Genomic DNA, 9,861 nt, shown 5'->3' with positions numbered 1-9,861 from the left:
CAATAGAAAAAAACTCCTTCAGCCTTAGGTGCTCCCAGCTGTCCTATGTGATCTCCCTAAGGGAGATATCAGGGTGTTGGACCGGCCCCTCCTTTCTAAAGGGAGTGGAGCCCCAGTGGCGTATTCACACAGCAGCAGAGCGTGGCATGCCCGGGAGAAGCCAAACTCCTCACAGGCTGCAAACACTGAGGCTGGGACACCAGAAATGAGAGTGCCTGATCCCACACCACATCCAGCGTGGGCTCCTCCCTCCATGGGTGCACAGGTCCTGCCAGGAGCCTGCTCCAGCGTGGGCTTCCCACGGGTCACATCCTCCTTCGGGCATTCACCTGCTCCGGTGTAGGGTCCTCCATGGGCTGCAGGGTGGATATCTGCTCCACCATTAACCTCCATGGGCTGCAGGGGGACATCCTGCCTCACCATGGTCTTCCCCACAGGCTGCAGGGGAATCTCTGCTCCAGTGCCTGGAGCACTTCCTCCCCCTCCTTCTTCACTGGCCTTGGTGTCTGCAGAGTTGTTTCTCTCACATATTCTCACTCCTCTCTCCGGCTGCAATTGCTGCTGTGCAGGGTTTTTTTCTTCCCCTCCTTCTTAAATATGTTATCACAGAGGCGCTACCACCGTTGCTGATTGGCTTGGCCTTAGCCAGCTTCGGGTCTGTCTTGCTAGAAGCTTCTAGCAGCTCTGCACCCCCTGCAGCCCCCCCGCTACCAAAACCTTGCCATGCAAACCTGGTACACTGACTGATCCCAGTAAGAAAGGCACCCAGCCTCTTCAAAGCATTCCTTAAAATGCCATTTATTAGCACTAGAAAGAAAGAGGATAGTATAGGTGATCTTACATCCCTTCAGATGCTGGGAACCCTGAGCTGCTCACCATCAGCTGCTCTCACAGAATGAGAAAATCACAGGACGTTTGAGGTTGGAAGGGACCTCTGGAGGTCATCTGGTCCAACCCCCCTGCTCAAGCAGGGCCACCTAGAGCCAGTTGCCCACAACCATGTCTAGGTGGTTTTTGAATATCTCTAAGGAGGGAGAATCAGCAGACTCCCTGGGATACCTATGCCAGTGCTCAGTCACTCCCACAGCACAGTAAGAAAGTGTTGCCCCCTTGCCAGGGCACAGGTCACTGTGCTGATCCCATCCATGGAAGGGTTACCCCATCTTGGTCAGTCGAGCTTTAAAGCATTTTCTTCAAAGGAAACAGCTCTAGTCATCGTTTCCACTGTCAAACACTACAACCCTGCCAGTTGTTTACTGGATGTGAACAAATACCAGCAGCTTTCACATCCTTGTTTCTTAGGATGTAAACCAAGGGGTTCAGCAGGGGAGTAAGAACGGTGTAAAGAACAGCCACCACTCTGTCTAGTGACCCTTTCAAGGTCACTTCCCATGTAGGTGAAAGACACACAGACCATGGAAACAGGCCATGGCAGTGAAATGGGAAGCACAGGTTGAGAAAGCTCGTTGCCTGCCTTCTGCACAGCAGATCTGCAGGATGGTTCTCGCTCTGCACCTGTAAGAAGTGAGGATGGAGAGGAAGCAGCCAAGGGTCACATCCCCAATACTGAAGACGATCACAGCCTTGTTGGCAGATGTGCCAGCACAAGCCATGGCCAGGAGGGCTGGCAGATCACCAAAGAAGTGGCGGATGTGCCCACAGTAAGCCAAATGGGAGGTGATTATTGCATGTGGAGCAGGAGCAGGGAACTGGCCAGCCATGTCCCCGCCACCAACCAGACGCACACAGCCCGATGCATGATGGCCCCATAGCACAGAGGGTTGCAGAGAGCCAAGCAGTGGCCATAGGACATGACAGCGTAGAGGAAGCATTGGTCCCTGCCCAGCAGCTGGGAGGAGTACGGCTGGGCCACGCAGCTGTGGAAGGAGATGGGTATGCCCAGTGGCTTGAGGAAGCCCTCCAGCATCTTTGGAAGGAAGACACTGCAGAAGCAGAGATCCAGGAAAGAGAGCTCGCCCAGGAAAACATGCACGGGTGCCCACAGCCTGGAGTCAGCTGTCAAAATTAGCCGGATGAGGAGGTTGCCCAGGAGGGTGAAGGTATAGATGGTGAAAAACACAAGAAGGGAAGCACGCTCATCTCTGGTACATGGGGGAGGCCCATGAGGATGAACTCTGACACGGCACTCTGATTGTTTATCTCCATCCAACCAACACTTCTGTCCCTACAGAAGGAGATATTGTTGCTCCTTCTCCGTGGTAAATCACGCCAGGCCAAACTGTGAATGATGCACGATGCCTGGTGTCTCTTCTCAGCCTTAAGAGACAGACATGTACCGAGTCCAAGCAGGAAAAATACAAATGTTGGATAGTGGTTCCTACCCCAGATTTTGAGAAGGGCCCAGCACCTTGTAGCCCACAGTTTTATTGCTCGTGTGGACTGGAGTGGGGTTGGCGTTCCCAGCAAAGATGTCCGTCTGCAGAATATTACTATTTTTGTCCCCAGAGAGCTCTGCAACAACCATAGCATTTCTGTTGTTAAATTCTGTACAAGTTTCAGAAAACACTGTGCATCCGACTGAGCCAGTAGGTGGTTTAAATCACCATTAAAAAAACCCAAACCTCTGGCAACAATGCCCTTAGTCTGAAGTGTAAAGCCTGCACGGATTCTGTGCCCTTTTCCTGCCTTTCCAGGATCTCCTCAGTTGGGCAGCCAAACCAGGGGTCATGCCAAGAGCCAGTAGCAGCGCTCTGGCAGTGCTTTGGCCAAAGAGCTTACTCGTCTGTCAGAAGAAATGCCATCCCTCCCTCTTCAACAAGGATAATTGCAGATGGTATCATCATTGCGAAGGATGAGAGGTACCTTCCGCTTATTACAAGGTTTAGTGTGGTAGCATAGGAAGTCCACATGAGATGATGATGATGCTTATTAGTAGCATGACTAAGGAAAAGAGATTTCAGACATGGAAGTGAAAGGCCTTTATAAATCTTTTGGCCTTCAGTCATTCTGAGATATGCTTCATTAGACATGATCCCTCTTGGTGCAGGACATTTCTGTGGGGATTTCTGGTCTTCCACTTGTACACTTTTGTCAAGTCATCTGGATTTTCATGCAGGAAATAGGATATGAGACTGTAGCGGCTGCCAAGTGACATTTCCACCGATCAGAAGGGATCAGATCTACATGTAAAAAGTCCTCTCTCCTGAGAATGGCAGCCAATTCCTGAGCACAAATTCTCTGGGGGGACGAATGAAGCAGTCAAGAGCTCTGCAGCTGTCTTGGGAAGTGAATGCAGTACCCTCGTCCTTGATCTTCACGTTCTCCTGCATGCTCTGTATCGGAGCAATTTGAACTCGCTCAGAAATACACCGTTTCACTGCCCCCATTTCTATGCTGACTGCCCTCAGCTCCCACATGCTTAGCTCCAATTTCCAGCCCCAACACATTCAGCAGCATGGGAGACTTATCCCTGCCAAGGCCTGCTGGCCATGGCCCCTAGATTGGGTGGTGGAGGGAAGAAGAAGGTGGAGTAGCGGCTATGGGCCATCCCAAGGGCTGTTCCCTGCTTTACCATGCCTGCCATTCTGCAAAGCAAATCATCTCCCGGAGCCCCACACCCTGCCACCCCAGCACAGCTCTGGCCATTGCAAGAGCAACGCCCTTCCTCAAGAGCTCATGGGGCTGCTGACCCCTCAGGGCTTCCTGCCTTTCTGGGCATTTGTGGGCAGACACACAGCAAGGCAAGGCCTGATGGTCACTGGCAGCAGAGCAGCCAGGGATGTCTTCCTCAGCTCCAAGGGATGGTGCCCAAAAGAGGAGCCACGGCAGGGTGTGAAAACCTCCCATTCCTCTGTGAATGGAGAGGGGTCTCCTTGTGCCCTCACCCCCTTCCACCCCTTCCACCCCTCAGCAACACCCTTCTCCTTTGGCAGCTTGGGGAGTGCCCACAGAGGGAAGGACCACATGGAGGCCAGGCTTGAATGCAGCAGAACTTTAATGAGTCAAAAGAGGGAAACAAAGTCACTCTGAGTGGAGGACAGCAGTGCAGGGAGCCCTGGGGGCAGCCGAGAGTCTACGCTCCTTGGCCGTGGAGAAGTTCCTGCATGATGTCTGTCTGCCTGCCCCATAGAGGGAGATGAGCCCCACCAGGCTGGCCCTGGTGGGAGCTTGCTGCCAAGGGGAACCAAAGCAAACAAAGAAAAGGGAGAGAAAGGCAAGGTCGGTCAGCTATGCTGAAAACAAAACCCAGAAGATGGATCCTCTGCCCAGCACCGTGTTCTGAGTTCCTCAAGGTGTCTCCCTGGGGCTTGCCCAGCGTCTTTAGCAGGGGAGGCACCTTCTGCCACCGTAGCGGCTGGAAATGCCAGAGAGGTCACAGCACCCAGAGGTGATGGGCACTCCATCACAGCTGAGGATGCTGCCAACAGCAGCGGAGGTGGAGGAGCCCACAACGGTGTTCTGTGGGAAGGAGCTGAGGATGGGGCCGGGCAGGGTCACCACCATGGGAGGGGGCTGGATGATGACGGTGGAGTTCTGGCACTGCCTGACACAGGGCTCATTGCAGCTGTTGGCCAGTGGGGTGGGGCCGCAGGGCCGGCATGGCAGGCACTGGTTGTAGCAGGACATGTCTCTGGGCTGGAGGTGCACCTGGGAGAAAGGACAGGGAGGAAGCACAGTACAAGGGTGCTTGAGGAGCAGCCTGGTTACACTCTCACAAAGGAGACAAGGCCACTACTGAGTGGGGAGCTGGAAGGTGTGCCAGGAGCCACACAGTCTTCACTGCCCTACAAAGAGTAGCCTGGCACAGGGAGGCTCTCTCTGAATTCATAAACCAAAAGCCACCTCAGCCACATCCCAGCCTCTCTCTAAGCAGACCTTCTCACTGCTTCCCTCTCTCATGACAGGAAAATTCAATTCCCAGCACAGGCCAGAGCCAATATCAGCTGAGATGTCCATCAAGAAAAGATCTCGCTTTGGAAAAGAAGGAGAAGGGGCTTCAGACTCACCTGGCTCCCAAGGAGAAGGAGGCAAGAGAAGTGGATGGGAGAGCAGGGACTTGGGCTGGCTTTTATGCCTGCCCTTCAGTGCCGCAGGACCAGAGGCACCCTTTGCAGAGGTAACAATTTTCTGACAAGCTCATCTTGAATGCAAACCATCACAGCTAATGATATGGGCTGTGCTTTGATTCCCTGCACTGTTGCCTTTTCATGTCCAGGTTTGTGCCATGACCATTCCCCAGTGAAGCCTTCTTGAGCACTGGGATGAAAGGCCCTGGGATTTCTTGGGCAGGAATGCAGCAGTGCGGGCAGAAGACTCAGCTCAAGGGCTGGACGGGTCCAAGCAGGCAAGAGACATCAGCCTGGGTCACTCTGGTGGGGCTGTTTGCAGTGTCATTCTCAGGAAGAAGCTCCAGCAATCTTCAGCTGGACACCATGGGCTCTCGTGCATGAGGACATGCCATGTCCTTCTCTTTCCCTCCCTCCTCAGCTCACTCTGATTCCTGGTCACCTGTTGTTGCCTCCCCAGGTATATGCGTTGTGCTGCTACGTTTTGACTCCATCCTGCCTAACACTGCCCAGTCCCCAGGGATCTTCAGCACAGTCCATGGGCTGTTGTGTTCCAATGTCAGTTCTTGTCTTGTGTGTACTTGTAAGCAGCCAGGTTTGTGTGAATGCACGTGGGAGCACAAATTTGTGCATAATTCCATGCGGGTGTGCATGAGCCTCTGTGTGTGTGTGTGTCCTTGTGTGTCACTCATCACGAGGGAATGTGCTGCTCATGGCAGAGAGAGACACTCTCCACTGCTCTCTCCATGAGCACGACAGGGCAGCAGGTTCCCAGGGTCAGAAGGAGCCTGAGCGCAGCCCAACGGTGATGGCACCAGCCTGCTAGAGATCTGTCCAGGGAAGGGGCACTGCAATGCAGCCCCTGTCTCCTGAGCCCTCCTTTTCCTTTCCAAAGCTCACACTCCGCTGCTGCCCATTTCAGGCCCCAGCAAGGATGGTTTCACTCCAGCTTGGATCCTCGGTTGAATTCAGTGTAACAACATTGGGAGTGCCTCAGCATGGCTGGCAGTCCCCCCTGCCTGCCTCTCCAGGCCAGGACACAGCTGCTCTCCCCAGTGCTAGAGAGTTCAAAAGGATGGGGATGGCTTTATGGGCAGGGAGAAAGGCTGAGGAATCCTGCTGACCATGTGCTGGCCATCCCTGAGTGGAGGGATGGGGAGGAAAGGGGAGGGGAGGAAAGGGGAGGGAAGGGAAGGGAAGGGGAGGGGAGGGGAGGGGTCTATCTAGAGTTTAGCAAGACCTTTGACAGCCTCTCTCATACTTCCTTTATGACCAAATCAGTGACAAATGCATTCAGTGATAAGGTGGGTGGAAAACTGGCTGGACTACCAGGCTCAGAGAGTTCTGACCTTGGTCCAAAGCCCAGATGGCTGACACGTATTAGTGGGGTCTAGTAGTAGGGATCAGCAGTAGGACCAATACTGTTTGATGTTTTCATGAACGCCATGAGTACTGGGCAGTGGGGAACTCCCAGCAAGTCTCTGGATAACACCCAGCGAGGGGAACAGGCCGGAACTGTCACACACGGCTCCTGTTCAGAGGACCTGGACAGGCTGGAAAACTGGGCTGACTGGAACCTCCTGAAGGCCAAAAAGAGTAAGGGCAAGGTTTTGCATCTGATGGAGGAACCAACCCATGCAGTCACGCAGGCTGGGGGCTGGCTGCCTGGGAAACAGATCCACAGAAAAGCATGTGTGGTTTTAGGAGACACCCAGCTGAACATGAGACAGCAGTGTGCCCTTGCAGCAAAGACGGTCAACTGCATCTTGAGCTGCGTTAGTCAAAGTGTTGCCAGCAGGTCCAGGAAAGTGACCCTGCCCCTCTGGCCCTTGTGAGACCACATCTGGAGGACTGCGTCCAGGTTGGGGCTCCCTGCTCCAAGAAGAGTATCGACATACTGAAGGGAGTCCAACAAAGGCCACTGAGTCGATTAGGGGGCTGACAAACATGATGTGCGTGGAGAGTGTGAGAGAACTGGGCCTGCCCATCTTGGAGAAGAGAAGGCTCAGGGGAGACCTTCTTGCTTTCCACAACTGCTTTTTCAGAGGTGACAGAGAAGATGGACCTAGTCTCTGGAAGTGCCCAGGAGACAGGACATGGGGAGTTCTGATTAAGCAATAGGCTAAAAGAAATAGTGAGAAAAGGAACGGGTTTCCCAGGTTGTACAATGTCCATCCTGGAAGGTGTTTAAAAACAGACTGAATGTGACCTTGAGCAACCTGGAACTAACGGGATCTGTTCCAAACAGGGGGTTGATCTAGATGACCTCTGCAGGTCCCTTCTCACCTACATTCTGACTGTGAAATTCCCACCTTGCCCCTGTCCTCCCTGACCCCTGCACGCCCACGGGCACATGTGCCCTCACACCCCCTCTGCCACAACACAACTCTTAGCCATTGTGCTGGGACTGCGGAGGGGCAGCTGAAGGGAGGCTCTCAGCCTCCTCGCTGCCATCCGCAGGGAATCAGTGGCTGCTGTTTCCAGCCCCTGAGCTGGGAGACAGCCATGGGAAGCTGGTCCATCTCCTGGGCCGGGGCCCTGCAGCTGTCCCCGGCTGCAGCGGGCACTGTGCACGCTTGTTCTTGCTGGGGAGCCCTGGCTGGAGGAGGGGAAGAGTCCACTTCCCAGGACAGCAGCTTGTGGCCCTGCAGAGCCACCGAGCACTCTTAGCCCGGGCGAGACCCCGGGCGGCGCCGGCGCAGGGCTCAGCCCCGGGGCGGAGCTGGCGGCGGCGGAGAGGAGAGGAGAGGAGGCGGGGGAGAGGAGGCGGCGGTGCCGGAGCAGAGAGCCGGGGCTGGCGGGGGGCAGCGAGGCGCGGGCGGCGGAGCGGCGGCATGCGGCGGTGCCGGGGCGCAGGGCTGGCGGGGCTGGCCGCGGTGCTCCTGGGTGCGCGGGGCTGGCGGCGGGGGCCGGGGCTGGGCCTGGGGTGGCCCCCGCAGCTCCCTCGAGCCTGCCGTCCCCTCTGCCTTCTTCACGGACCTCTGCCCCCGAACCATCCTCCCGTCCAGCCCTCCCTCTGCTGCCATCCCACGTTCCCCCAGAAAACTCATCGCTCTAGCCTTTCTCCAGGCCTCCCTGTTTCCTTCCTTTCCTCTGTGTCTTGCCGTATAACACATGCGGTCATCCCTTCCCCCTTGCTACTTTATTTCTCTCTTTCCTTTATCCCCCTTTTTTTCTTCAACGCCTCCACCCTTCCAGCTATCCTTCACGCATTCATCTCACCACCACCTATTAATGGACACTTCCATTAGTGCACATGTTGACATCCTCTGGAAACTCTTCTCCTCATCATCTCTCTTTGTTCCTGAGTGCTTCTGCGGGATTTGGTCTGGGAAACAGCAGGCAGGGCTGGGCACAAAGCAGGGTTTGACTGGTTTTCCTTCTTTTTCTCCTTTTTCTCCTCGGCAGTGGCTGCGGGCAGAGCCCAGGTGCAGCAGGAGCCGTCGGCAGAGACCACCGAGGGCACCGGCATCAGCATCAACTGCTCGCACCCCAACATGCAAACCGGGGACACCATCTACTGGTTCCGTCAGCTCCCGGGCCGAGGCCCCGCATTCATCGCGCTCGCTCTTAAAGGGTCCAAAGATCTGCAGGACCCTCCGGGGCGGCTGTCGGTGGCGGCAGACCGCCGGTCCAGCGCCCTGCGGCTCGCCCGGCCCCGGCGCGGGGACGCGGCGGTGTATTACTGCGCCCTGGGAGACACGGGGAGAGGGGCCGGGGCTGCGGCCGGGCACGAACCGCCGCGGGCGGGGCCGGACGCGTGTGTCGGGGGCGGGGGGACAGCCCCGGCCGGGCCCGCCAGGGGGCGCTGCCGCTCGGCCCGCCGGGGCCGCCTCGCCCCGCCCGGCCCCGCCCGGCCCCGGGGCGGTTCCCCCGCCCCAATGGCACTGGCTTCAGCACCGGCACCGGCATCGGTACTGGCACCGGCACCGGGACTGCCGAGGCCCCGCAGCCCCCGCCGAGGCCCCGCAGCCCCGGGAGGTCCCCCCGACGCGGCTCCAGAGCCGCCCACCGGGCAGAAACATTCTCCCGCCCCTCCCCCCCCCCCGATCACCCCCGCACTCCCACCGGGAGGCAGGCTGAAATCCCCCGCCACAGTGGCGGTGGCGCGGAATGAATCGCGACGGGAGCGGTGGCGGTGTCCAGCGGTGCCCGGGAAGGAGCGGTTGCAGCCGCCGGCCCCGCTGGCTCCCGGCGAGGAGCAGCGCCTTTCTGCTCTGCACGGGGAGGCGGGCAGCAGAGACCCTCCTGCCCACGGGCAGCCGGGCAGCCCTCGGTCCTGCCGCACGAACCGGGCACTGCTGCTGCTCAACGGGCAGGGGCTGGGGATCTCTTCCAGCCCACTGACGTAGCCGGGCCCTGTTAGAACAGAAAGACCCAACTGGTACAGTGCGAATACAAGCCTTTGCTTTGAGACCACAAGCAGAAGTGGTTTCTTGCCGGTAACCTTGTAAATAGGCTCAGATACACAATTACAAACTGAAGCCTCCAGCTCCACAGCCCGCTTCCAAGGCGCTCCTGCTGGTGTTGGAAAGGCATCCTGTAGAGCTGGCAGCTCCACCTCGGCACCAACATGAGAAGGAGATACTGATTGTCACAGACGCCTTCAAGTGTATCCCACAGTGGCTGGTGTTCAGGACATAGAGCTTGTTGCACAGGATTCCCCTTAACCTCAGACTGAGAGCCTTTGGTGTTGAAGTGAAGTCCAGGAGATAGGAGGGAAGCTTGAGCTGGGCACTTGTTGAAGGACACATCTGAGACTCAAGCTCAGACCTCAGGAGAGAGCCACGAAGAGATCAGCTAAGTTGCCCTGCGGGGCTGAAGGTCTGAGGTG

The 9,861-nt window shown here is 56.8% G+C and overlaps 2 protein-coding genes across 2 annotated transcripts; both read right to left on the bottom strand.

Moving 5' to 3' along the window:
- Positions 1 to 1,227: 1,227 nt before the first annotated feature.
- LOC143169214 (olfactory receptor 10G4-like) lies at positions 1,228 to 2,870 on the bottom strand. Its single transcript, XM_076356495.1, is given in 4 exon segments — positions 1,228 to 1,379; positions 1,382 to 1,702; positions 1,705 to 2,102; positions 2,824 to 2,870. Coding segments are annotated over 4 exon segments (918 nt in total).
- Positions 2,871 to 4,281: 1,411 nt separating this feature from the next.
- Positions 4,282 to 5,040, bottom strand: LOC143169396 (feather keratin Cos2-3-like). The gene is made up of 2 exons (XM_076356734.1): positions 4,968 to 5,040; positions 4,282 to 4,589 (listed from the first exon to the last, which is right to left on the bottom strand). Exon 2 carries the CDS (start codon positions 4,585 to 4,587, stop codon positions 4,282 to 4,284), a length of 306 nt encoding a protein of 101 aa, XP_076212849.1. The 5' UTR covers positions 4,588 to 4,589; positions 4,968 to 5,040.
- Between the last annotated feature and the right edge of the window lie 4,821 nt (positions 5,041 to 9,861).

This window comes from Aptenodytes patagonicus, chromosome 20 (genome assembly GCF_965638725.1).
Source record: "Aptenodytes patagonicus chromosome 20, bAptPat1.pri.cur, whole genome shotgun sequence".
Taxonomy (NCBI): domain Eukaryota; kingdom Metazoa; phylum Chordata; class Aves; order Sphenisciformes; family Spheniscidae; genus Aptenodytes; species Aptenodytes patagonicus.
Note: the sequence above shows the minus strand (reverse complement) of the source record. Positions and strands in the feature narration are given on the sequence as shown.

Excerpts from the sequence above, each read along its gene's own strand:
- LOC143169396 (XM_076356734.1), bottom strand. The coding sequence starts at position 4,587 with ATGTCCTGCTACAACCAGTGCCTGCCATGCCGGCCCTGCGGCCCCACC.